The sequence below is a fragment of the Moschus berezovskii genome, chromosome 22 (assembly GCF_049115385.1).
Source record: "Moschus berezovskii isolate FMDL1 chromosome 22, NW_MosBer_1.0, whole genome shotgun sequence".
Classification (NCBI taxonomy): domain Eukaryota; kingdom Metazoa; phylum Chordata; class Mammalia; order Artiodactyla; family Moschidae; genus Moschus; species Moschus berezovskii.
In genome coordinates this window covers 7,194,580-7,221,777 of record NC_142481.1, presented here as the reverse complement: position 1 = coordinate 7,221,777, position 27,198 = coordinate 7,194,580, and the positions used below count along the sequence as shown (strand labels likewise).

The 27,198-nt window shown below is 58.2% G+C and overlaps 3 protein-coding genes across 5 annotated transcripts in view; all 3 read right to left on the bottom strand.

The window, feature by feature from the left end:
* Positions 1–2,220: 2,220 nt before the first annotated feature.
* On the bottom strand, positions 2,221–6,476 carry JOSD2 (Josephin domain containing 2). Of its 2 annotated transcripts, XM_055411527.2 has the most exons (5): positions 6,276–6,471; positions 5,506–5,665; positions 3,845–3,970; positions 2,609–2,803; positions 2,221–2,508 (listed from the first exon to the last, which is right to left on the bottom strand). In XM_055411527.2, the coding sequence occupies exons 2-5, from the start codon at positions 5,649–5,651 to the stop codon at positions 2,409–2,411; spliced, it is 567 nt and encodes a 188-aa protein (XP_055267502.1). In that variant the 5' UTR covers positions 5,652–5,665; positions 6,276–6,471; the 3' UTR covers positions 2,221–2,408. The 2 variants fall into 2 exon arrangements, with proteins under 2 accessions (XP_055267502.1, XP_055267501.1); XM_055411526.2 differs by lacking the exon at positions 3,845–3,970 and having other exon boundaries at positions 6,276–6,476.
* Positions 6,477–6,841: 365 nt separating this feature from the next.
* On the bottom strand, positions 6,842–9,093 carry ASPDH (aspartate dehydrogenase domain containing). The gene is made up of 7 exons (XM_055411528.2): positions 8,905–9,093; positions 8,474–8,618; positions 8,128–8,212; positions 7,890–8,039; positions 7,587–7,807; positions 7,363–7,517; positions 6,842–6,935 (listed from the first exon to the last, which is right to left on the bottom strand). Exons 1-7 carry the CDS (start codon positions 8,957–8,959, stop codon positions 6,892–6,894), a joined length of 855 nt encoding a protein of 284 aa, XP_055267503.1. The 5' UTR covers positions 8,960–9,093; the 3' UTR covers positions 6,842–6,891.
* Positions 9,094–12,119: 3,026 nt separating this feature from the next.
* LRRC4B (leucine rich repeat containing 4B) overlaps positions 12,120–27,198 on the bottom strand; it is a 42,157-nt gene continuing 27,078 nt past the window's right edge. For both annotated transcript variants that reach the window (XM_055411407.2, XM_055411406.2), the window contains exon 3: positions 12,120–14,605. In XM_055411407.2, the coding sequence (XP_055267382.2) occupies positions 12,755–14,605 (1,851 nt within the window). In that variant the 3' untranslated portion in view covers positions 12,120–12,754. The remainder of the gene's footprint in view (positions 14,606–27,198) is intronic.

Genomic DNA, 27,198 nt, shown 5'->3' with positions numbered 1-27,198 from the left:
ACAGGACAGGCGACAGGCACGGGGCGGGGGAGTGGGTCGCGGAGGGCCCAGGCAGACAGACAGACAGAAGCTGAGAGAGAAACACCGGGAAAGACAGCCCAAGGCAGGGACACCAAGGGGGCCAGATCAGAGCCTGGGGGAGTGGGGCCGGGGAGCCCCCAGAGCTGGGGTGCCCCGGGAGCCAGGCAGTTTTCCTGCTCCTGCTGCTTGACGGTGCTTTATATTTAAAGCTTTGTCTGCTGCAGGTCTCAGGGGCGGTATATGAACTCTTAGTTGCTACATGTGGGATAGAGTTCCCACCTGGGGAGACCAGGGATTGAACCTTGACCCCCCACCCCACCCCCGTTGGCATTGGGAGCCTGGAGTCTTAGCCACTGGACCACCGGGGAGGTTCCTCGTGCAGCTTGACTTTTTGCTTTTACCAGTTGCCCTTTGACTGCTGAAGCCTTGGGAGCCAGAATCTGCCAAGCCCAAGTCTCCCCATCACCACGGGCCATTGCGTCCCGCCAGCACCTGCTCCCCACGTTCCTCCTTGTGTCCCCCCAACTTGGATGAATCTACTGCATGGGTGGAGCGCAGCCTGAGGCGGGGGTGGGGAGACACCCCGAGTTGGGGCCCTGCCTGCCTCTCCCTGCCCACAGCCTCCCTGTGCCTCTGGGTCCCCCATTTCTGCTTGGCACTGAATGAGGTGCCCACGTTTCCCACTTCCTGCGCTTATGCTCATGCCCCCTGGGTCAGGCCTGTGACCCCTAGAGCCACCTCCTGGGTCCCTGACCCTGGTCCTCTTCTCCTGATGTCTCCCGGCCAGTCATACCCCTTGCATCCTACCAAGGGCAGTGTGCCCCCTGCAGCCGCTCTACCCCAGGGTCCTGTCTGTTGGGGTGGCACCATGGTCCCCCAGGGCCAGACCCCGGGGTCCCTCCTTCCCTGCCTGTTACCTCACCCCCAGAGCTTGCCCTGACCCTCTTGTCACTTCTGTTCTGCCATCAGGGTCCTGACTCAGCCTCATCTCTTCCCACGGGGACCCTCAGCCTCCTCCTAGGCCTCCAGCCTGCCCCCACGTGGCCCCAGAGAGGTCTTTCTGTATCCAGGACCGATTCGCCCCACCCCTGCTCACAGCTTTGCCCTGGGCCAAGTCCAGCTGCTCTTGGAGGCCCTGTGGGCAATGGGCCTGCCAGGATCTACCCTTATCTCTAATCACCTCCTCAGATAGATACAGGAGAAACATTCCAGGTCTCCTTGGGGGCTGTTTCTAATTCTGGAATGGCCCCTCCCACCCTTCCCACTGGCTTCCTGGAGACACCACCTCCCAGAGCCAGCCCTGCCCAAGACCCCTCACCTCAATCAGTAAAGAATCTGCCCACAGTGAGGGAGACCCAGGTTAGATCCCTGGGCCGGGGAGATCCCCTGGCAGAGGACCCGGCAACCCACTCCAATATTCTTGCCTGGAGAAATCTATGGACAGAGGAGCCTGGAGGGCTGCAGTCCATAGGACATGACTCACACTTTGATTTTCCAGCTCCTAGAGGCTTCTTGTTTCCTGGCTCGTGACCCCCTCTTGTCTTCAGACACCCCCAGCCCCCACCCTGAGCCTCCCATGTAGCATCTTCATCACTTGTCTTTCCCTGATTCTCCTCTCCTGCCTCTCTTCCTTTTTTTAAAAATTTTTTGGCTGCACTGCACTGTGTGTGGAATCATAGTTCCCCAACTAGGTACTGAACCTCCCCCAACCCTGCAGTGGAAGCGCAGAGTCTTAACCATACTTCACCACCACCAGAGAAGTCCCACTGCCTCCTTCACTTTTAAGGACACTTGGGATGATATTGGGCTGACCCAGACCACGCAGGACAATTTCCCGCCTTTGAGGTCAGCGGATTAGCCAGACTCGCAGGTTCCTGGATGAGGCCAGAGATGTCCTTCCGGGCCATGACTGCCAGTTGGTGGACAGGCTGGGCGTTGAGAAGTCAGCCCTCACCTTCTCCGTGGGGCTCATCTCCCTGTACGCTCTGGCCTGCACCGATTGTTTGTTCCTGTCTCCCGTCATCGTGCCTTCAGAGGGCAAGGATTTGCATTGCTTTTCCCCTGTGCAGCCCTGCTCCATCCCCATGAGGAAACAGGCCCTGAGAGGTGAGTGCATCGCAGGAGGTAGCCTAACCTGCTTAGGTCTCTCTGATAAACTGAAGGAGAGGGGTCCCCGGTGAGACATGGGCCAGGCCGGGAGCAAATTACCGGGTTTATTGAGGCAGCAGCGGTATGAGGCAGGGCAGGGGGTGGGGGGTATGGGGCAGGGGCTGGGGTCTCCGCTGGGTCCATGAGGTGTCCTGCCCTGGCCCCGGCGCTTGCTCAGGAGGCTGATGTGGTCACGGGGGCCACTCTGGGTGGGCAGCCGTGGGCCCCTCTTCCTGCGGTCAGTCTGCCCGCAGCCAGGAGCCCTGCTCCTCCACCTCCTTGGTCACCACCAGTAGCACCTCGCACAGGCCTTGAGCCAGTGCGGCCGCCAGGAAGGCCCTGTGTGCAGACATGGGAAGGCTGAGGCCTGGTGGGGGTGGGGGGAACAGGCCGCCTCCCTGTGGCCCCCAGCCCTGGGGCTGTGCCCCCCAGCCCTCACCTGACGCCATCCTCATCGCCCAGCACCTCAGGCGCCCGCAGCTTGGAGTCCAGGTTGTAGTAGATGCCGTCCACCTGGCGCAGGGCCACCCAGTGCCGCCGGCGCAGGGGCAGAGACAGCAGCCCCAGCGAGACAGGCGAGGGCAGGTTCAGGATCAGCCCCAGCACCCGGGGCAGCGCCAGCTGGGACAGGGGCCTGCGGGCGGGGCAGGGACGCTGCCGTCAGAGCCCCCCGCCCTGGGCAGGTCCCCGCTGACCCGACATGACCCGGTGTGTGGGGCCCGGGCTGGTGGTGGTGGTGGGCGCCCGAGCCCACCCAGGGACTCGCCTCCATCAGCCCACCCTTTGCTTCCTTCCACTCACCTGCTGCCCACCGACCCAGACCTCCCAGTCAGTCACCCACCCAACAAGTCACCTTCACCCCCATCTGCATGACCATTCATTACCCACGAGTCATGCACCCAACCCAACCAAGCCCCGAAGCACCACCTACCCAACAACTCCACCATCCACCCCCTCCCCATGCACTCCTGACACATCTGCCATCATCCATCATCCATCCATTATACACCACCCACACATCCAAGCCTCCCAGCCACAGACCAGTCACCCACCATTCACGCTCTTCCTTGACCCACTCATCCACCCCCTGATGCAATCAACCCGCAGCCAGCCAGCCGGCAGCCCAACATCTCCTCTAACACCCACCCAACTCTTCATCCACTCTTTCCATCTGTCCATCCGACCGACCATCTTGGATGTTTGGTATCCACTGCCTATCAGCTGGAGAAGGCAATGGCCACCCACTCCCGTACTCTTGCCTGGAAAATCCCATGGACAGAGGAGCCTGGTAGGCAGCAGTCCACGGGGTCGCAAAGACCCGGACACGGCCCAGTGACTGGGTGTGCGCCCACACGCATCAACGACGCATCCTTTATCTTTCATTCAACCACCCATCCATTCATATAGCCCGTCACCCAACCTACCCATTCACCATCCACTTACCCACAATCTGCCCATCATCCAGCCATCAGCTCACCCCGTGACCGTCCCTCTACCACCTCCCGAGCCCTCAGCTGGCCAGCCACCACCGCTGCAAACCCTCCACCCATCGGCCCCTTCCTTCCTCCTTCCCATCCACCCGTCCCCGCCCCCCGCTTTGTCCCCCACCAGCCACCGTCACACCGCACCCACTGCGCCCAGCTCAGCACGCCTGACGCGGCGCTATGGCCCGCACCTCCTTCGGTCCCACCACACGGCAGCCAGGCCCTGCCCCTGCAGGGCGGCCATGATCACGTTGACATCATAGTTGCCGGTGCCCAGGAGGCTGCGATGGGGGTTCAGCCGGGAGTCTGGGGCCAACCTGAGTGGGAGGTGGTCAGGGCCTCCTGAGTTGGGGGTTCCTGAGAAGGCCTCCCCCTCCCCCATAGAGCCAAAGTGTCCCAGGGTCTGTGAGTCACCCAGCCATGGGACTCTTCCCTCTCTTCAACCCTTTACCAACTCATCACCCCCAGCCATGTTCCTCCTGTCCCCTGACTCTCGTCCTGTCCTCAGCGAAGTAGGCCCTGTCCCCCACCCACAGCTCTGCTTAGGCCTTGCCCTCCTCCTGGACCCTCACCAGCTTCCAATCTCCCCCCTCCTAGGGGCTCCTCCTACACCCAGCGCTGCCTCTGCCCCAGCCCTGCCTGGCACCCCCGTCACCCCAGGAGAGAACCCCAGCCCCCAGCTGTCCCTGCAGGATCTGGGCCCTGCTGGCCTCCTGGCTTCATGCCCGCCCCATTCCTTGCGGCCACCTGACCCACCGCATCTCCTGTGCTCCTGCCCCCGCCCCCCCCTTCCCTCCAGCTGTCCTCCAGCCCACTTGTCTCTGGGCCCTGCCTCCTTGAGACAAAGGGAACTTTGTTCTGTCTCCGGGCCTTTGGGGGGCAAGGCAAGGGGAGGGGCTGGAGAGGGGGAAAGTTGTGTATTCTTTTTCTGTGTATCTGTTTCCCTGGCTTCCCTTAGGGCAGGGGCTCACAGCAGACTCATCTCTGAGTCTCCAGCAAGGCCGGGCCATGAAAGAGTTGATTGATTCCTGTTCTGAATGATGGGAGGGGATGAATACATTCTAAAATAATCAGTCTGAGGTGCTGGGACTCGGCCTGAGGATGGTGGTGGGGGAGGCATGGGAGGGCTGTGAGCAAGGGATGGGGAGAAAAGGTCATCTGGGGGCGCAGGATCACACGGGGGACTGACTGGAGGGGAGGGTCCAGAAGGCGGCGGGGCCAGAGAGGAGGGGCTCAGGCAGAGAAATAACAAAGAAGTGATGTTTGAAGTCCGGAATAGTGAGGCGGCACACTCCAGGCTGCCAAGAAGAGAGAGCCGTGCCAGGCAGCAAGAACAGCCTGTGCAAAGGCCCAGAGGCACCATGTGGGGCCCATTCAGAGACTAGAGGGGAATTTGTCTGGAAGCAAGCAGTGAGATACAAAGCTGCAGAGATGGGTGCGGACCACAGCACACAGGGTTTTGGTTGTCAGGCTGGGTGCAGAGCCTGGGGCTTCTGCCAGGGGTTCTGGGGAAGCCACGAGAGGACTGGGAGCGTGGGAGGGGCAGGGGCAGTGCTGGAGCCCCGTGTAGCCGGGACTGAAGGAGATTAACCAGCAGCTGGGAGGTGGGAAGAGAGTGAGGATGAGGGCCCAGGTAAAAGGCTGAGGCCTGGTCAGGGGCTGAGGTCAGCGGGGTGAGCAGACGCCTGGGTAACATCTCGGCCTCTGAGTCCCTGAGTCAAGCCGGGCAGGGAATGGAGCAGCAGAAAGCCACAGGGCTCTGCCCCGGGCCTTGCTTTGCTCCGAGACCCAGGTGGGTGTCCCCGCCTCCGTGAGCCCTGCTTCTCCAGGGGTTGGGGTGGGTGATGGTCACCTCTTGCAGATCTCATCGGCAGCCTCCTGGCTGAAGAGCTGCTGCTGCAGGACGTTGTTGAGGGCATGGACGGCACAGAGCTCCAGGCGTTGCCGTTCGTGGTACACGGAGGGCGGGCTTGGCTGAGCTCCTGGGGCCTGGGACATGCCGTCCTCGGCTCCTGCTTGGAGGGGTGGGGGGAGAAGGTGCTCAGGAGTCTGGGATCTGGAAGCCCAACCTGCCAGCAGGCCCTTGGGGGCACCGTCATTGAGTGGGGGCTCGGGCAGCCTGAGGGGCCCCTGACTCTGACGATCTCCTGGCAACAGAGTACCTCCATTCCCTATTTCTAGGAAAAAAGCTCTCTCTTCTCTCGCTTAGCAACAGAGGACCACCACCCCCGTCCCTGCCACATCCCTAAGTGAATGGGTCCCTGTGGTGGTCACCTAGCAACAGAGAACTCCCCTCCCCTGTCCCTAGGTAACAGGCCTCCTCTCTGGTTACCTAGCAACAGAGAAGCCACCACCCCCACTTGCCCCCTACTAGGTAACCAGGCTCTCCTCTGGTTACTTAGCAATAGAGGAAGCCTCCTCCCCGTCTCTAGGTAACAGGGTCTCTTCTGGTCGCCTAGCAACAGAAGACTCCCCTCCCCTGTCACCAACCAACAGAGTTCTCTCCTCCTGTCACCTGGTAACAGGGCCCCCCTCCCCAGACAACGTGTAACAGAGCTGTCTCCCCGACCTGTACCCCAACCATGGCGCTCGCCCGTTCCGCTGCCTGGAAAAGCCCCTCACCCCTCCTGCCTCTCTGTTCCCCCAAACCGGGGGCTGCCGCATCCCCCCGGGCGGCGGCTCCGGGCTCCGAGAGCGCAGGGCGGGCGGCACAGCGCTGACTGGGCAGGTGGGACGGACTACAGCTCCCGGCGGCCCCCGCGAGTCGGACTACGATTCCCGGCGACCCCGGCGAGAGCGCGAGCTCCTTACGGAACGTCCGGGCAGCGTGGCCCGGAAGTCCGCTGTCGCCCCAGGAACGCGGGACTACAACTTCCGTCGGCCCTTCTAGGAGTCCCGGAAATGTGCCCTAAGTCGGTCCTCTCCTCACAGTTCCACGCCCCCTGCTGCTCGGAAGATTTTGGGAAACGCAGTGAGGAGGCTCTCGCGATAGCTTCGAGGGGCGTTACTTCCCTGTACGTCCGCTCCCTGGGCTGGCGTCATGCCTAGTGTGACAACGCAGCGTGACGTCACGAAAGGGAAAGTGATCAGACACCAGACCACGCAGGAAGAAGAGCCTCCAATGTTTACTGAGACCAGAGGGATGTCTGGGGACACTGAGGCCAGGGCAGCAGTGGGTCGGTGGTGGTGGGAGGTAAACAATGAGATGAGGATGTCCTCTTGGGAAGGGGAAGGCTTCTCAGCAGAGATGGATCCCCGGCTTGGAGGGAAGCTGGCAGCAGCCTGCGGGGGAGATACGGGGAATGAAAGGCTAAGACAGAGAGATGAGGAGTGACAGACACCTGGAAGAAGGGGCCGACCACCGTGGGGCCGGAGAAAGACCTAGAGGGAGGGACTGAGACTCAGAGTGGAGCAGAGACCCAGAGAGAGGGGCCAAAGCCGAGAGGAAGAGGGATAGAGACCCGGAGGGTGGAGAGACTCACGTGCTAGAGTCCCCGAGAGACAGGGACGCAGAGGCTGGGGGAGGAGACTTGGAGAGAGAGAGTTCTGTAGACTCAACGTCGTGGAGAAGAAGGTTAAGGAGACTCAGAAATAAAGATCAGTCGACAGAGACGGAATCAGAACTGCACACTCAGAAAGCCTGAGAATCAAGCTCTGCCTGGGGCTTGCGGAGAGGGGCCGCTAGTGCCCGGGAGGAGCCTGGCCGTACCCACGAGGCTGCGCCAGAAGGTGGTGACAGTGGCAGAGCCGGTGACAGCGCCTGGTTCTGCGGGGTTCTCTCTGTGCGTGTGCACAGCGAAGCTTCGGCCTGTGGGGCCCGGGGGTCCGTTCAGCTCCACATCCACCACGTGCATGTTCTTGAGGCTGGGGCAAGCAGGGTGGTCAGTCTAGCTGGTCCGGCCCCAGCCCAGACCCCCACTCAGCTCCGCTCACCTGAAATCAGCCACAAGCACCCCGATCACACGGTCGAAGCCCAGGCTGGGGGCGGCGAGGGCAGCGGCTGCCATGGTGTTGGAGTTTCGGGGAGCGTGGGGGCAGAGCCCCCGAACAGGGCCTTCATAGAGCACAGCGCGAGGCCTGGTGCTGCGCATCGTAGCCAGGGGTCCCTCAAGCCGGAAGCCATCGGGGTGTGTGGCCATGGTGACACGGAGGCTCTGGAAGTGAGAGCTGGGGTCAGGGAGCCTGGGTGTGCCTGCGGGCCGCCTCTGATTTCCGGGGAGTGCAGCGGGCCCTCACCTGGAGGCCCCCGGCTTCGTCCAACCTGGTGATGTCCTCCGCACCCCACAGGGCCCCCCGGGCCACGAACACAGCGTGGCCCCAGCGATGTGAAGCGTCCAGGAGCTGCCGCTCTGTGGCCTGGTCAGCCAGGGCTGAGGGGGACCCCACCTGGGGCAGATGAAGCGGGGAGCTGAGGTCAGGAGACTGATCCTACTTTAGGGTGGGGTGGCGTCAAGGCGGAAGAGGCGGGGCTCACCAGGAGATTGGCGTAGCGCAGGATTTCTGCCCCAGATTCCTGGATTATTTTGGGATGGGCCACTTCCACCACAAGGTCAGGGTGCCTGGGAGAGGGGAGAGAGGCGGGGAGGGCCTCGAAGAGGTATTGGCCCTCCCCCCACTCTCCAGGTTCCCCGAGTCTGTGGAGGCCTGTCATGTTTCACTCTGGCCTGGGAGGGGAAATAGGACGGAGGGTTGTCCTGTTTCACGTTTGGGTGAGCCAGGACCAAAGAGGGTAAGGGACTTGCCCGAGAGCACACAGCACCTAAAGGAGGCCAGAATAAGAGTTTCAGAGAGTCCTGCTCTCTCATGACAAGGTCACCGACCTCTCCCCGATAGCAGCAAGGTTCTGGAGCTGGAGGGAAGGGGGTACGCTCCCCGACATTCGTCCTGCATCACGGTTCCAGACAAAAACAAGTTCTAGGCCCAGTTCTGGTCCCTGAATCAGCAAGTGGGAGACCAAGGACTGTCCTGGGGAGAAACAAAGAGACTCAGAGGGGTGACAGGTACCCAGAGAGAGGGGGACAGGGACTCAGGGAGGAGACAGGGGCTCAGAGGGGACAGGGACCCGGGGGGGGGACACAAAAACAGGTGGAGGGCAGAGACCCTGAGGGGCCACCCCACGGTGGGGAGTGGAACATGCTTAGGCAGAATCAGCCAGGCCACAGATTAAGACAGAGATGAAAGGAATGTTGGTGGAGGATGCAGGCTCCAGAAAGGGCCCTGGGGGAGAGGCCCCAGACAGTCAAGGACTCACCGAGGCGGCCGTAGCCCACTATCCCCACCTTCCTCGGGACCCTGTCGAGGGCCATGCCCTTGAATTTGGTGGTCTGTGTCTGAGCTCTGCTGCCCGCTGCCCCTCTCACCCCACACACGAGGTTTGGGCAGCGGTTGATCTTTGGACTCTGACCCTCGGTCCTCTCCCTAGCCTTCCCCTTTCCCTGTGGTGGCCCAGAGGTGGGGGTGAGAGGGTGCTGCATAGGGCAGAAGGAGGATCCTGGGGACGGTGGGCAAGATGGTTTGGGGTTCTAGGACCCTGCGTCGTGCCCCCCCACCCTCATCTAGCCTGTTCTTTCTCTGAATCACATCCTCCTGTCTTCCTGCTGATGTGGAAAATTTCCTCTGCAGTCCCCCGCCCCCCTTTCTGGCCGGCCAGGTTGTCATGGAAACTGCATCCTGCTTGGGTTGGGGGTAGAGAGGGTTGGGAGCAGGGGAGAGGAGATGGTGGCGCTGGACTCTGGACTCTGTCTGTCCCCTTGCGTCTGCATTTCCAGTCCCCATCCTTGCCCCACCCCAGCCACCACCGGTGCCTTGGCACCCAGGATTCTTGTCAACGTTCCTCCTCAGAATTTTCCTCCCTTGGTTTTCTGTCTCCATCTCGTGTCTGTCTCTCTGCCATCGCTGTCTCTCCACCTTTTCCTGGATCTCCATCCCTCCAGCTCCCACTCCTGCCTCCTCAGGGCTGGCTACCATTCGGTCCCCAGCCAGGCCAGGCCCTCATCTCCCGCAAAGTCCGAGGGAGGCCTGGCCTGGTCATGCCCATCTCCCCACAAGGCAGCAGGAGCTGGAGTTGCGTTCATCTTAGCCTCAGCGACACCCCCCAACCCCCGCCCCCAGCTCCCATGGAAGGAGTCCATTCCCGCAGCCCCTCTCCAGACCTGCCTCCCGCCAGTCTGCTCATCCTTCTGTTCACCTTGACTTCTCACCTTTTATCCTCCCCGCCCCCAGCCACGATGCCACCTTATATCCTCACTCCCATGCCCATCCCTCCCCTCTTGCCACCTCCATGGCCAAGGAGAAACCTGGGAGGACCCGAGTGCCCCCCCACCATGAGCCCCCGCCACTGTGCCTCGAGGGTGCCTGGCATCGGAAATGGTGGAGGCTGCGGCACTCTCGGCTCCCTGCCCCCAACCACCACCTGGTACCCGCTGCAGCATTGCCATAGCAACCAGGATCGGGCCCTGAAAGAGGACGAGAGAGAAAGAGCCTGAAAGAGGGAGCGAGGGAGCCAGGCGTCGCTTGAGAGGAGAGTCCCTAGCAGACAGGCCAGACAAATAGGGCCGGGGACCCCAGACACATCGCAGCAGAGGCGGCTGCCACGGGTGATAAGGGAAGAATTTGCTCTAAGAGCCCCAGGTGGGGGAGACATAAGATTCTGTGGCTCAGAAACAGGCGGGGAGGAGGCGGAGGGCCAGGAGCATGGACCCAGTCCAGGACCCTGGGAGCACACAGGGCCCTGGTGGGGTCCCGGGGGCTTCCAGCCTTCCTCGCGCCCCACCTTTAGTCGTGGACGCCATGGGGCCTGGCCATCCTGCGCATGCGCCAGGCCTGCCCTGTTCGCGGACCAGGCGGGGCGCAGGGGAGAAAGGCGGCTGAGACCCGAGCTGCTGCTGGGGCCGAGCCCCCTGTGTGCGCAGCGAAGTCTGCCCGGAGCAGTGCCTCGTACTGCTTCCACTGGCCTCTGCTCGTCTGCACAGCACGCAAAAGCTGCCCTAGGGGACCCTCTGGAGGTTGAAACGCTGGCACCTTGGCCTCCTCCGGCCCCACCAGCATCTGCCCACTGGCCTGGCCAACCTCTGTCGTTTGCTTCCGCTGCCTGGCTCTCATCTCTCTGTGCGGCCCCTGCCTTCCTGAGTTACAGCGTGCGTCCGAGCCTGCAAAATCTTTTCAATCGTGTCTGACTCTTCATGACCCCATGCACTCTAGCCGGCCAGGCTCCTCTGTCCATGGGTTTCTCCAGACAAGAATAGTGGAGTGGGTTGCCATGCCCTCCTCCAGGGGATCTTCCTCAATCAGGGATCCAACCCACGTCTCTTGCATCTCCTGCACTGGCAGGCGGATTCTTTACCACTAGTGCCACCTGGGAAGCTACAGCATAGCCCCCGCCTACTCCCCCGGCCTGGACTCTGCCTCGTGCCTCTGAGTTAACCAGGCAGAAGTGCAGCCCCCTCGTGCCCAGCAGGCCCCAGCTGCAGCTTGAGCACCCTTCATGCCCTTCCTTCCCTCCCCTGCCGGCTTTCTCCGGAGGCAGTGTCTCCAATGGGTTTGCAGTGGAGATGGACCCTCTGGGGTTTGGCTCTGTGATGAGCTGAATTGTGTCCTCGGCTCCAGGAGCTGTGAATATGACCTTAGTAGGAAATAGGATCTTTGCAGATGATCGAGATCATGCTGGAGTCAGTGGTCCTCAATCCAGTGTGGCTGCTGTCTTCATAAAGAGGGGTTCCCAAGTGGCTCAGTGGTAAAGAACCTGCCTGCCAAGCAGGAGATGCCCGTTCCATCCCTGAGTTGGGAAGATCCCCTGCAGGAGTGCGTGGCAACCCACTCCAGTATTCTTGCCTGGGAAGTCCCATCGACAGAGGAGCCTGGAGGGCTGCAGTCCATGGGGTCACAAAAGTCGGACACGACATAGGGACTAAACAACAACCTCATAGAAGGAGGGGAGGTGGGCACAGAGGCAGAGGAAAGGTGATGTGGAGAAGGGGGAAGAATGCCCTGTGGAGACTGGGGTGGTACTGCCACCAGTCAAGGAGCATCTGGGGCTACCAGAAGCCAGAAGGGGCGGAGAAGGACCCTTCTCTACAGAGGGAGCATGGCTCTGCCCCTACCTTGACTTTGGACTCTGAACTGAGACACTAAATTACTGTGGTTCTAAGCCACCCACTCTGGGGTACCTTGAAAGGGCAGCCCCAGGAAACAAACCTCCTGGATTCCTGCTGTGAGGTGGGAGGTGAGGGGAGAGGAGATGAAACACAATGCTAGGTAGAGGTGGGCGACCCAGGCCTTCTCTGGGGCCTCTGGGGTGAAAGGGTAAGGGTCAAAGGCCACCTGGGGGCGCCAGCTCCCCCGCCGACCTTCCCGATAGGGCCTGGAGTTTTCCGTCTTCTCATCCAGCTGCCCACCCACGTTCCCTTTTTTCTCTGTCCTCCATGCTTCCATGACAAAAAAAAAATTTTTTTTTTTACTTTTTCCGTGTTTTTTTTTTTTTAAAGTAATTACAGAGCAGGTAGTCGTTGACGCAAACCTCCCTTCAGTATCAAAAGAGTCTGTGGGGCAGAAGAGGGCTGGGGATAACGGGCTGACACCGCCCCATCCCTGGCCCACGGGGGCCAGGGCCCGGGAGTGGACTCCCCCGGGGGCAGGGCCAGGGTGTCCGGAGGCTCTGACCGCGTGGCTGTCTCTTCAGTTTCCAGGGGGTTAGGGGTAGGATGGGGCGGGGGTGGGGTGGGGGACAGGCGTCAAACTGCAAAAAATGAACCGTAAAAGGAGGGCTGTTGGGGGCGAGGGGAGAGGACGCCCCTCAGAAAAGCTCCTCTCTCCCCTGCAAGGCGGAGGGCCGGGAGCGGTCGGTCGGGAGAGCGAGGAGCAAAGGCCGAGGCTTCCGGCCACGCCCCTCCCGCGGCCCCTCCCACCGCCAGGCAGCGGGGCGGGGCCCGGGGCCGCCGGGGGGCTCCTTCCCCCGGGCCCCACCCTGTCCTCGCTTGGAGAGCCGCCCTGGGGTCCGGACGCGGGTGGGGGCCTTGAGCTGCCTGCCCCGAGCTCCCCTGTGCGGGGCTGGGGCTGCGGGGAGGCCCCTCCCCGCTCGGGGGGCCCCACCCCCCGGCCTGGCTTCATATCTGCGTCTCTTGCACGTTCTCCTTGGAGCCGCTCTTGAAGAGCAGAGGTTCGTGGATGGAGTTGAGGCCGGGCGGGCCCTTGCCCCCGCAGCCCCCGCCGCCGGGGTTGCTGCTGTAGTGCGCCTTGAAGGCGGCCGCCACGTAGTGGTGGTGGTTGAGGTGGTCGCGCTCCAGGGCGGGCAGGGCCAGGTGGCTGTCCCCGCCCGCGCCGCCCGCGCCCGCGGCGGCGGCGGCGGCCACAGACACGGCGGAGGCGGCGGGCAGCTCGTCCTCCACGTTGATGATCTCCACCGTGCGCGTGGGCCCGTGGTGCTTGTGCAGCTGGTGCTGCCGGCGCAGCTTGTAGAAGGCCACGAGCATCACGGCGGCCATGAACGTGATGGCCACGAAGCAGCCGATGATGATCTTGGTGGTCTTCATGACGTCATCCAGGTCCTTGAGGGCGTTCTCCGTCACGTCCGTGATGGGCACGGTGAACGCCTTCTCCGTGGGCCGCGAGGAGCGCGGGGCGGGCGCCGTGGTGGACGAGGAGGCCGCGCCGGCCCCCTCCCCGGGCCGGCCCCCGCCCCAGACGCCGTCCGTCGTGGGCCCCGGCGGCTCCTTCTCGGTCCCGCGCGGCTGCAGGGCCTCCTCTCCGGGCTGCGTCTCCAGGGTCTCCACCGTCACGGTGGTGAAGTAGGTGTAGCCGCCGCCGCCCCCGCCCCCGGGGCCGCCCCCGGGGCCGCCGCCGCCACCGCCGCCCGCGCTGCCGGCGCCTCCAGCCGCCACGGGGTCCACGGCCGAGACGTTGAGTGTGGCCGAGGCCGTGGTGTTGCCGGCCGAGTTCGTCACCATGCAGGTGTACTGGCCCGTGTCCTGCACGGTGACGTTGGTGAAGTTGAGCGTGCCGTCGTGGAGCACGGAGATGCGCACGCGGTACGAGCCGTGCGTCATGAGGGTGCCGTTGGGCGTCAGCCAGTTGACGGAGGTCATGGACGTGCCGGTGCGGCACTTGAGCTCGGCGGCCATGCCCTCGGTGACGTTGAGGTCCGTGGGCGGCTCCACGATGACCGGCGCGTAGCAGGTGAAGTGCGACTGGTCCAGCTCGCCGATGTAGCGCCCTTTGAGGCCTGCGGGCGCGTGGCAGCGCGCGCAGCACGTCGTGTTGCTGGGCACCGTCTCCTTGAGCCACCAGCTGAGCCATAGCACGTCGCAGTTGCAGTGCCAGGGGTTGTGGTTGAGGTGGACGCGCTCCAGGCGGTGCAGGGGCGTGAAGAGGTCGTGGGGCAGCGACATCAGGTTGTTGTGGGACAGGTTGAGCTCCTCCAGCGACTTGAGGTCGTCAAAGGCATTGCGCTCGATGGTGGCCACCTGGGCGTGCATCAGCCACAGCTTGCGCAGGCTGGTCAGGCCCTGGAAGGAGCCCGGGCGGATGAGGTCCAGCCGGTTGCCAGACAGCTCCAGCTCCTCCAGGCGCACCAGGGCCGTCAGATTGGGGATGTCCTTGAGGTTGCACATGCCCAGGTTGAGGTAGCGCAGGTTCACCAGGCCCTCGAAGGCCGCCTCCGAGATGTACTCCAGCCGCTTGAGCTCGCCCAGGTCGAGGCGGCGGAGTGAGGGCACGCGGTTGAAGGCGTACGACGGGATGCTCTCGATGGGGTTGTTCCGCAGCCAGAGCTCGCGCAGCTTGGACAGGTACTCGAAGGCCTGCGTGGGCACCGTCGTCAGCCGGTTGTCGAACAGTTCCAGGGTGTTGAGGCTGGGCAGCCCGTTGAAGGCGCCCACCTCGATCTTGCGCACCAGGTTCTTGCTCAGCTGTAGGATCTCCAGGTGCCGAAGGTGCTTGAACGTGTCCGTCCGGATCACCTGGGGTGGGGGAGGGGAAACACCATCGGTGATACTAACACTATCCGGGTGGCCCACAGAGGATTTTTTTTGTAATTATTTTATTGAAGTATGGTTGGTTTGGGCTTCCCTGGTGGCTCAGACAGTAAAGAATCTGCCTGCAATGCGGGAGACCTGGGTTGGATCCCGGGGTTGGGAAGATCCCCTGGAGAAGGGAATGGCAACCCACTCCAGGATTCTTGCCTGGAGAAGCCCATGGGCAGAGAAGCCTGGTGGGCTATATAGTCCAGGGGGTTGCAGAGAGTCAAACACCCTGAATGACCAACACTTTTCATGGTTGGTTAATTTCTGTTGTAAACCAAAGTGATTCAGTTATATATACATGAAAAATACATGTATATATTCATATATATGAAAAAAATATACATATCTACAACACACATTCTTTTTCTATTCTTTTCCATGATGGTTTATCACAGGATATTGAATATAGTTCCCTGTGCTATACAGTAAAACATTGTTTATCCATTCTATATATAATCGTTTGCATCTGCTAATCTCAAACTCCCAACCCATCCCCTCCCCCTTGGCAACCAGGAATCTGTTCTCTATGTCTGGATCAAAGAGCTCTGAGTGCTGGCGCGGGCGACGACTCCCCACGTCTCCATCTTTGCTGTAAGACCATGAGGTCACTGGGGAAAGTAGTTTTAGGCTTTCTTCTTATAAAGTGAAGCAGAGAGTTAGTTACGTGGGACCCGGCCCCCCCACTACAGTTCCCAAGTATTTCCCCACAAGAAAGGACAGCAGATGTCCATCCAAAAGCCTGTGATGGGTGCTCACAGCATCTGTGTTCATTACAGCCCAAGCCGGAAATGAACCAGGGCCCAGAGCCACACTCTGTGTCTTCAGGATGGGACATGATGGCTCAGCAACGAAAAAGAACAAACTTTGGACACAACAACATGGATGGATCTCATGGGCATCAGGTTGGGTGAAAGCAGCCAGACCCAAAGGAGCATGTGCCACAGAGCCCTGTCCATTCCACGTGTGTGTATATGTTCCGGGGCAGGGGGAGGACAGTCTGCCAAGGGCCACGAGGGAGCAGGGTTCCTGGGCTGATAGAAATGTCCCTAGTTGGGGTGGTGGCTACAAAAGTGAATGCAACTGTCAAAAGTCCCCAAACTGTACCCATAACATAGTGAAGTCACTCAGTCGTGTCCGACTCTTTGTGACCCCATGGACTGTAGCCTACTAGGCTCCTCTGTCCATGGAATTTTCCAGGCAAGAGTACTGGAGTGGGTTGCCATTTCCTTCTCCAGGGGATCTTCCCTACCCAGGAATTGAACCCAGGTCTCCAGCATTGCAGGCAGATTCTTTACCAGCTGAGCCACCAGGGAAGCCCACCCATAACATGGGAGGCATTTTATCCTATATAAAGTATTTAATCAAAAAGATTAAATATAGGAAATCCCCTGGTGATCCAGTGATTAGAACTCCAAGCTGTCACTGCCAAGGGCTCCAGTTTGGTCCCTGGTCAAGGAACTAAAATTTCACAAGCTTTGGGGCACGGCCAAACCAAAAATGATTAAAAACAGTTAGGGACTTCCCTAGTCGTCCTGTTGTTGATTCTGTGCTGCCAATGCAGGGGGCACGGGTTCAGCCTCTGGTTGGGGGACAAAGATCCCACCTGATGCATGGCATGGCCAAAAGATTAAAAAACAAAGTTATGCCAGCAGCTAACATGCATCGGATACTTCTTGGGTGCCAGAAGCTATTCAAAATGCTTTACAGCCAACAACTCAGTTAATCCAACAAATCACCCTGAAATCCATAGAGCAACTATGAAATCCATAGCGCTCCAGAAGCCAGGTTTCTCAGGAACTTTGGCACCAAACCCCATTTGGTGGCAAAACCTGATGAGAACGCATGTGAAGCTGTTTAAAGCTTTTATGGATCCCCTTCTTGTGACTAGTCAAACATTCCACTCTAGAAACATTCCCAGATTTAAGAAGTATGAGATCCTTGGGGGTGCTATAAGGATATATGCTGTATATGAATACCTTTCTAATATCAGATGGCCAACACACATTCAGCCTTGAGGGTGTCACATGAGTGGTCATGAATTATCTCCATCTAAGTGTTAAAGCTGAAACTCCAATACTTTGGCCACCTCATGCGACGAGTTGACTCACTGAAAAAGACTGATGCTGGGAAGGATTGGGGGCGGGAGGAGACGGGGACGACAGAGAATGAGGTGGCTGGATGGCATCACCGGCTCGATGGACATGAGTTTGAGTGAACTCTGGGAGTTGGTGATGGACAGGGTGGCCTGGCGTGCTGTGATTCATGGGGTCGCAAAGGGTCGGACACGACTGAGCGACTGAACTGAACTGAACTGAAGTGGGAAGATGAGGGTGAAAGAGGAGAGTGGGAAAGCTGGCTTAAAACCCAACATTCAAAAAACTAAGATCATGGCATCCAGTCCCATCACTTCATGGCAAATAGATGGGGAAAAAGTGGTAACAGTGACAAATTTTCTTTTCTCGGGGTCCAAAATCACTGTGGACAGTGACTGTAGCCATAAAAATAAAGGATGCTTGCTCCTTAGAAGAAAACGATGACTAACCTAGACAGCGTATTCAAAAGCAGAGACATCACTTTGCCGACAAAGGTTCATGTAGTCAAAGCTATGGATTTTTTCCAATAGTCATGTACAGATGTGAGAGCTGGACCCTAAAGAAGGCTGAGCGCTGAAGAATTGATGCTTTCGAACTGTGGTGTTGGAGAAGTCTCTTGAGAGTCCCTTGGACTGCAAGGAGAGCCAACCAGTCAGTCTTAAAGGAAATCAATCCTGAATATTCATTGGAAGGATTGATGCTGAAGCTGAAGCTCCAATACTTTGGCCACCTGATGCGAAGAACTGACTCATCGGAAAAGACCCCAATTCTGGGAAAGATTGAAGGCCGGAGGAGAAGGGGACGACAGAGGATGAGATGGTTGGGTGGCATCACCGACTCGATGGATGTGAGTTTGAGCAGGCTCCAGGAGTTGGTGATGGACAGGGGGGCCTGGCGTGCTGCAGTTGGCGGGGTAGCAGAGAATGGGAACGGCTGAGTGACAGAACAAGGGACAAGGGGGGAGGAAGTGGAAGCACAGAGAGACGCAGTGACTGGCCCAGGGATGCACTGGAGGGGCTGGCAGATCTGGGGTCCGACCGAGGTTGTCTGGCTCCAGAGTCCCGGCTCTTCACCCCTGCACTCGGCTGCCACCTGTCAGGGTGGAGGCTGAAGGACCGCGGAAGGCGCAGCGCTGGGCTGGGCGTCGGACACAGAACCTAATCTTTCCAGATTCTCCTCATCAATCACTGTGCTGGTTACACCAAGGCACGGGAGACTGCGCAGCCATCAGACAGCTTTTCCGCAGCCTAGTTATGCCATGGAGATGCTTGCATTCGAATATTAAGGGGATAATGGAGAACCCTAAATAGCAGACAGTGTGCTTATGACTTCATAGAACTTAAAAAAAAAGCAGCCAAGGAACTGGGTGTGTGCATACATGCAGTAAGAAAAGGCTGCAAGGACATGCCCTAGCCACTTGGCGGTGAACTCCAGCAGCTGGGGATTATGGGCTTAAGTTATTTTTCTTAAGTTATGCTTTCTCTTTAATGAAGAAAAATTACTTTTAAGTAGAAAAACACTTTAAAAACTTGAAGAGACTCTAACTTGTGAGGCACCCCAGTATAAGGAACAATGTTATTCCTGGTACAGTTATCATCATAAAACAAGAGCCACCATTCCTGCTGGCATGACCCAACAGAAACATTATGTCTGCAATGTGTTTAATTGTCAATTTACTAGAGGCCACATTAAAAAAAAAACAAAACACCACAAACCCAAGACAGATGAAATCAATTTTGATGACTGATTAGCTTGATAGTTCCAAGATAGAAGGGGACAACAGAGGATGAGATGGTTGGATGGCATCACTGACTCAATGGACATGAGTTTGAGCAAGCTCCTGGAGATGGTGAAGGACAGGGAAGCCTGGCGTGCTGCAGTCCATGGGGTCGCAAAGAGTTGGACACAACTCAGCAACTGAACTGGATTCCCTGGTAGCTCAGCTGGTAAAGAATCTGCCTGCAATGTGGGAGACCTGGGTTCGATCCCTGGGTTGGGAAGATCCCTTGGAGAAGGGAATGGCCACCCACTCCAGTATCGTGGCCTGGAGAATTCCACGGACTGTATAGTCCATTGTGTCACAAAGAGTCGGACACGACTGAGCGACTTTCATACACTCACTGGTGACTGAACAGCAACATTATGATTCAATGTGATCCGGGGAGAACTTACACATGAGATATTTTACTATCTTTTTTTTAAATTTATTTCTACTGAGCTGGGTCTTCATTGCTGCGCGGGCTTTTTCTCTAGCTGCAGAAAGTGGGGGCCACGCTCCAGCTGCGATGCTCCAGCTTCCCATTGTGGTGGCTTCCTTTGGTGTTGAGCACAGGCTCTAGGGCACGGGCTCAGTGGTTGTGGCCCACGGGCTTAGCTGTTCCGCCGCCTGTGGGATCTTCTGGGACCAGGGATTGAACTTGTGTCTCCTGAATTGGCAGGTGGAGTCTTTTACCACTGACCCACCAGGGAAGCCCCTATTTTACGTTCTTTCCACACTAAGTCTTTGAGGTCTGATGTGTGTTTGACAGACCACGCCCTTAGCAGCCGGTTCCTGCCTCTCCCCTCAGGATATTGTGAGCCTTCCCCATGTCATGAATATGCATCTAAAACCTGACTTCCATGCCCACCTAGAATCTCTTCCTGGAGCTACACCTGCTTTCGGAGATGGAATTGACAAGGTCAGTTCTTTCTTTCCCTTCATGCGCTCCTGCCTTGTCTCATTTCCTGCAGTGAACAGGCTCACCTTTAGACCTGGACTCAGCTAGGGAGGGCTGGCCTGGGGACCCTGCAGCCCGCCAGGTCTGTGCCTGCGGTCGGGGCTGAGAAGAGGCGGGGCCCGAAAGCCTTGGCCTGGCAGCTCTCGGGGGCCCTGGAGCCCTAGCCCTGCTGCGTGGGCTGCGGGAGCCTGGGTTTCCTCCCCTCAGCGGCCCCAGAAAGAGCCCGGTGTGTTCTCTCGCCCGCCCATCCCGCGAGCTTCAAAACAGCAGCCTGACAAAAAGCTTTCCCGATCAAACTGGCCGGCTCTTTGCTTTGCTCAACGACTCTGTGTTTCTCAAATATAATAGCCACAGAACCCTTCTCACAGGCTGCCTTTCCTCATCGCCCCGGGAAACGCTGGCAAAGCCCCAAGCAGGCCTTTTAGTCGCTGTTTCTATTAATAGCAACAATAATAATAACAGTAATATGCAGTCATTACTAATCACTAGGCAGAGAATGAGGTAGACTCCTCAAAGCTCAGACTTGAGGGTTTAGACTGAGAAGCCGAGAACACAGGGGTTGTTGGCCCAGGTGCCGGCAAGATCCCTTGGGAGGGCCTTCCCTGCTGGTCCAGTGGCTAAGACTCCACGCTCCCAGTGCAGGGGGCCCGGGTTCCATCCCTGGTCAGGGAACTGGATCCCTCACGCCGTAACTAAGACTTTGCGTGCCAAAGCTAAGACCAGGTGCAGCCAACCAAACCAACTAACCAATGAATAAAAAGAACTTCTGGGGGCCGCTCCATTGCCCCCTCACCCTGTCTGAGTGACACAGTGCCCTGTGGTCCTCCCTGGTGCTGCTGCTAAGTCCCTTCAGTCGTGTCCGACTCTGCGACCCCACAGACGGCAGCCCACCAGGCTCCCCCGTCCCTGGGATTCTCCAGGCAAGAACACTGGAGCGGGTTGCCATTTCCTTCTCCAGTGCATGAAAGTGAAAAGTGAAAGTGAAGTCGCTCAGTCCTGTCCGACTCTTAGCGACCCCATGGACGGCAGCCCTCCAGGCTCCTCCGTCCATGGGTTTTCCAGGCAAGAGTACTGGAGTGGGGTGCCACTGCCTTCTCCGGTGGTCCTCTCTAGTTCCCAGCAAATCCATCCACATGCCCCACCCTGCCCCCAGCCCTTCTAGGGTCCCTGTTCTCAGCATGGCCCCTTCAGCCCGCCTTCCCAGTCAAAAGCAGGAATGTAGCTTTGCACCCTACGTTGTCCACAGCCTCCCCATGTTAGGGCTGGTCGACCAGCAAGCCAGCCAGTTCTGTCCCTTTTGAATGTCTCATGCTTCCTCTGTTCCCATGGCCCAGCTTATGTCTCAACCTTCCAAGCCTCCAGTCTCTTCCCCTTGAGTCCATCTGCAGGGCCTTGCCACACCTGGAACTGACCCGGCCTCTGCCTTTCTCTAGAGCTCTCCATGGCTCCCCAGTGCCCTCCGGGGAGATTCAGCCTGCCTTGGAAGCCTGGCTTGGCCCCCTCACCTGCAGCCATCACTCCAGCTGCATTTCAGCCACTATCAACTTCTAGAACTATCTCACAGGCACTCCACCTTTGCATAAACTCTTACCCTGCTCAGAATGCCCTTCCCTTTTCGTCCACCTAGAAAACTCCTGCCCATCCTCCTGTGCTGCCGTCCATGGAGTTGCAAAGAGTCATACACGACCGAGCGACGGAACTGAACGGACCCTCTTGGTCTTGCTGTTCAGTCACTCAGTCATGTCCGACTCTTTGTGGCCCCATGGACTGCAGCACGCCAGGCCTCCCTGTTCCTCACCATCTCCCGGAGTTCACCCAAGTTCACGTCCATTGACTTGGTGATGTCATCCAACCACCTCATCCTCTGTCGTCCCCTTCTCCACTTGCCCTCAATCTTTCCCAGCATCAGGGTCTTTTCCAATGAATCAGCTCTTGGCATCAGGTGGCCAAAGGATTGGAGCTTCAGCTTCAGCATCAGTCTTTCCAATGAGTATTCAGGGTTGGTTTCCTTTAGGATTGACCGGTTTGCTCTCCTTGCTGTCCAAGGGACTCTCAAGAGTCTTCTCCGACATCACAGTTCGAAAGCATCAATTCTTCCACGTTCATCAGCCCTCTTTCTGGTCCACCCTCTTGAACCCAGCCCAAATGTCTCTCATTCATTCATCCATCCTTTGCCTAGTTATTGAGCCAGGATAGGGCAATTCTGAAGGAGCAAATGGAGGAGGACCGTTCTCCATGGAAGGGCACCTTCAACACCGGGCCTGCAGAACTGGCTGGAGGACACGAGGTACTCGGTGAGATTCACTCAGCACAAGGCTTGGCACTGGCAGGCGATATCTGAGCTGCAGCGATGAGTGCCAGGCTCTGGGCTGGGCATCCCCAACCCCTAGTCTGGCTTGTCCTGCCCAGTCGGTGGGGTGGGTGCCGTTAGCACACGTTCGCAGAAGGAACCGCTCAGCGAGGTTCGAACCTGGGCAGTGCAGAGCATCATGCCTCGTTTCAGAGATCAGATGGTTTAGCAAGGTTGAGTGACTCAGTAGGGCTGCTCACTGGGCCTGGGGGAAGCGCACAGCTGGTAGGTGTGCCCAGGTCTCCCTGGTTCTCAGCACAAAGCAATTAAAACCACACCGCGTCCAAAAGGTGCGTCCTGGCTCAGCACAGAGCTGCAACTGCTCCTGGTCCATGTGCTTTGTCCCCTTCATGCTGGGAAAGGGGGTGTATGAAGGGAGCTGCAGGGGCACTCCCCAGGCGGGGCTGGGCGGGGGTCTCCCCACCAGTCCTTTTAATGATGCACTTGGGAATAAGCAGGCCACAGGCCGGGGGTGTGGCGGAGAAGGGAAGCCCGGGTTTACTGAGGAGGCGCTGTAGGCTTGCTTTAAATAGTGAGTCCCTTTATTTTTAACGGGATTCCAGTCTCTTTTCCCTCCTCCTCTCTGCAGGGTGACTGGGGAGCACCCTCCTTGGGGGTGGGGGCTGCGGCCAGGAGTCAGTGCTGGCTGGGTTCGAATCTCGGCTTTGCTGCTGACCAGCAGTGCGCGCCTGGCCAGGTGTCCTAACGTCTCTGAGACCATTTTCCTTGCAGGTCCTGAAGCGTTGTGAGGCTCGGACAAGATAGTGAGTGCCCAGGACATGGCAAGCAGGCAGTAATACATATTTTTAAATTGTTGATGAGGCTGATGATGACCGTTAACAACTGTCGTACCTCCAGGCTTCCAGCTTCTTCCCCGGCTGCTTTCTCTATATCAGCTGTCAGAACTGTCTAAAGTGCAGTTCAGATCCTGCCACGACCCTGCTCACAGCCCTTCCACGGCTCTCTGTGACCCTCAGCCTGGTGTCGGAAGCTATGTAGGACCTGTCCCACTGGCCTCCCCTCTGCTCTGGCCACAGGGAGACATACGGGGTTCTATTCGCTCACCTGGCCTCTCTGCCTTCGCACAGGCTGTGCCCTCCGCCTGGAATGCCTACTACCGCTGCTCAGTCGCTTCAGTCGTGTCCGACTCTTTGAGACCCCAAGGACTGTAGCCCGCCAGGCTCCCCTGTCCATGGGATTCTCCAGGCAAGAATACTGCAGTGGGTTGCCATGCCCTCCTCCAGGGGATCTTCCCCACCCAGAGATCGAACCTGTGTCTCTTATGTCTCCTGCACTGGCAGGCAGGTTCTTTACCATTAATGCCACCTGGGCTTCGAGTTCCCTGGGACATTCCAATTGCCTTCTGCCAGGAGTCTGTCTTTGGCTTGTGCTCACTGACTTGTCACAGGCATTCTCTTAGCAGACCCTTATCATGCTGGTTCAATGCGTATGTCTCCTTGTCTGGGCCATGAGTAGACTCCATCTGAATCATTTCTGCCTTCTCTGCACCCAGGTCAAGGCTTAGAATGGACAAGGCTCATTTGGAGAGCATCCACGGTGTGAATCAAAGCTATGGTTTTTCCAGTAGTCATGAGTGGATGTGGGAGTTGGACCATAAAGAAGCCTGGGCATCAAAGAATTGATGCCTTCAAACTGTGGTGCTGGAGAAGACTCTTGAGAGTCGCTTGGACAGCAAGGAGAGCAAACCAGTCAATCGTAAAGGAAATCGACCCTGAATATTCACTGGAAGGACTGATGCTGAAGCTGAAGCTCCAATCCTTTGGCCACCTGATGGGAAGAGCCGACTCACTGGAAAAGACTCTGATGCTGGGGAAGACTGAGGGCAGGAGGAGAAGGAGACAACAGAGGAGGAGATGGCTGGATGGCATCACCGACTCGATGGACGTGAGTTTGAGCAAGCTCCCAGAGATAGTGAGACAGGGAAGCCTGGCGTGCTGCAGTCCATGGGCGCAAAGAGACACAATTGAATGACTGAACAACGACGCAACCCAAAGATCAAAGCCAGTCAACTCCACTCCTCCTCTTCCAGACAATACAAGGCTGATCCCATCTCTGACTCCAACAAAGGACCATCCAAGGCTGGTTCCTAACAAGTCAAACGGAGAAACTAGTGTTTGTTGAGTGCCGAGCATTTCCAGACCCTGTGCTAAACACTCTGAGGTTGTGATCTGCTTTGATCCTTGTGGGAATCTCGTCACACAGAGATGACCAAACACACGCCCTTGCCTTCTCTCTGCACATTCGGTGGTTTACAGCTGAGGACGTGGAGGTTCATCGAGGTAAAGTCATTTGCCCTCAGTCTCACAGCTCCAGAGTAGCAGAACAAGGACTCTGTCTGCTTCTCCTGAGTCGACACACCAGGCCTCCAGCACGCCCACACCTAAACCGAGAGGGCTGGGCTTCTGTGGGTTCTAGCTCATTTCTCTGAGCTGCAGAGCCCATCCATTGTTCAGGTTACCCACGTGCTGGCTCGCTCATTTGGAAGATACTCTCTGAGCACCTACTATGTGTCAAGCACCGTGCCGGGCTCTAGGAATCCAGCAGGGACAAGACACAGCCACAGCTGACTTCCCAGAGCCCGACCTTGAGAGGGGACCAGAGACACAAAACATACTAATTATGCAAATGATCATTAAGTGGTGATGGTGTAAACAGATCTTGGGAGGTGCCCTGGTCACAGGGGAGAGGCAGGCCTGCTGCCCCTTCACCCAGCACCATCTGAAACTCCTCCCCAAACCCTCTCTGATGCCAAGGGTAGGCTCACCCTTGTGTCCACTGACACACAGTGGAATGGGCAAGGTGGGGACTGGCTTCTCGGAGCAGGCAAATCCCCCTGCCCTCCCAGCCTGACGTCTCTGGCTCGAGGGGACGAGGGGACGCTGACATCCTGCCAAGCTCTGCTCCACCCCGCCCCCCCCCCCCAACCCGTGAGCCTGGTTCCATGCTAATTGTCATGGATGCAAAGGGCAGTCAGGCTGGCCTGGGAACGTGGTCTCATCCCTGACCGCCTCCCTCCCCGCTGGGGACTTCTCCCCCCGCTCCTTCCACCCTGTAACCTCGCCTATAAATTAGGGGACTTTCCACTTCAGAGGTGGTATATAAATGCTATTAACGCTGGGGGGGAAAAACCCCACCGTGTTCTGCTGGGATTTTTAAGAAAATAAACTGTCAAGAAATCCCTTATTAAAAATTTAACTGTGGTTGGAGAATCATGAGGCGGATTGTTCATCTGAACACTATGAAGATAAATTGCTTTTATAGGTTTTGAATGTAATGAACCGTAAACAAAAATTTAGGAAGCTTCCTGTTTTTTTTTTTTTCTCGTTAATTATTTTGGGTTCACTTTTTCTTCCCCTTGGGCTGCATTGGGTCTTAGTTGAGGCACTTGGGCTCAGGAGCTGGGGCGCTCGAGCTTGGTTGCCCCACGGCAAGAGGGCTCTTAGTTCCCAACCAGGGATGGAACACCCCTCTGCGTCGGAAGTGCAGAGTCTTAACCACTGGACTGCCAGGGAGGTCCACATTCACCATTTTTTTTTCCAGTTGTTTCTTTTTTCCTGTACCCACTGCTTTTATGACGACTCCTCATATTTCTTCCTTCTCTGAGGTCAGGGACTCATGCTTTCCATTTTCAGTGGGGATTTGTCTGACTGCGAGGATGTGGCCAGAGCTGGGCAAGCGTGCGGGCCACTGAGGGCTCCCACCTTGCTCACTGAGCTCCCCCAGGCCTAAGACTCAGCCTTCTGGGGCCTGAGTCCCCTCCAGAACATGGGAACACGGGCCCTGCGGACTGAGAACAAACATGGATCACAACAACGCGGCCCAGCCCAGGGGCTGCCCCGGACGCAGCATCTTCTCCATCACCACTCCTTCACTGCGAACAACAAATCCAACCAATTTGTCCCTGCTAGGAGGGTCCAGGCCGCACCAGGTACCGCTCTAACAGGGGCTCCGCGAGGCTCCAGGGGGCAGGGGCAGCTCTCCCCTGCCGTTCCCCAGGAACCATCATGGGAGAGGGTAGCTGAAACCAACCTCCCAGCATGCTGCTTGGGCTGGCCCTCCTCAGCTCCACGGGGCGGCAGGGGGTGCTCGGGCCAGGGCGGGAGAGGAGACCGCCCGACGTCCACATGTCGGCTCCCCGGATAGACTGTGCTCAGACAGACCCCGCCCAGCCATCCTTACAGGCTGACCCTGCAGCCTGGTGGGTAAAGCTCTGGGGTCGAACAGGGACCTCCCGTAGAGCACAGGGGGCCTGGAGGGGAGGAGGGGGCTTGGGGGAGAATGGACACGTGTGTGCATGGCTGCGCCCCTTCGCTGTTCACTTCTAGCTACCGCAACACTGTTCATCGGCTGTGTGCGCACGTGCTGAGGCGCCAGGTGCTCTTCCCTCATCAGACCTGCCGAGGCGCTGAGTCCAGGGCCCCCAAGACCGCATGGCACACAGTGGCACTCAGTACGTGCTGGTCCATAGCTTAGAGACATGGAATTTCTTGGCAGCTGTAAGATGGAAGGACCATTATCCCCATTTTGCTGATGAAAAAACTGAGGCCCCAGTGGGTTCCATAATGTGTCAGAGGACTCGTGAGTCAAATCTCAACAGTCCCCCACCATCCTAAGTGCTGGGGTTGCCCAAGTGAGTGGGAGACTGGAACAGCATTCCAGAAAAAGGGAACAGCGTGCGTGAAGGTGCTGAGCTAGGACGGAGCAGGAAGGGCCAGTGTCCTGCCCAGGATGCAGGAGGCTGGAGCGGGTAGAGATAGCAGGGGCCGAGCCCTGAAGGATTCTGCCTCCATCAGGGTGGGTGCCAGGGGGAACACCGGGGTGTCTGATGTTCAAAGAGGCAGACCAGCTCGCTGGCACAGGACTTGCTGCGTGAGGCCCGAGGTGTGTGGCATCATTTCCTGGGCCCGCTCACCTACACACCTGAGTCTGAGACAGCCTTGCTGCCCCTCCCACCCCAGCCCGAGGCAGGCAGCCCACTCTCAAGGGATAAACGGGGGAGGGGCTCCACCCACATCTCCTCCCACTCAGAAAAACTAAATTTAAAAGCAGGCAGAGTGAGAGCCCTATGTGTGTGTGTGCTCAGTGGCTTCAGCTGTGTGAGACTCTGTGCGACCCGGTGGACCCCACCAGGCTCCCCCGTCCATGGGATTCTCCAGGCAAGAATATAGGAGTGGATTGTTATGCCCTCCTCCAGGGGTTCTTCTCCACCCAGGAAGCGAACCTGTATCTCCTGTGACTCCTGCATTAGCAGGCTGATTCTTTACCCACTGAGCCAGCAGGGAAGCCTGTGAGAGCCCTAACCTGGAGACAATCCAAATGCCCATTAACAGGACTTCCCTGGCGGTCCAG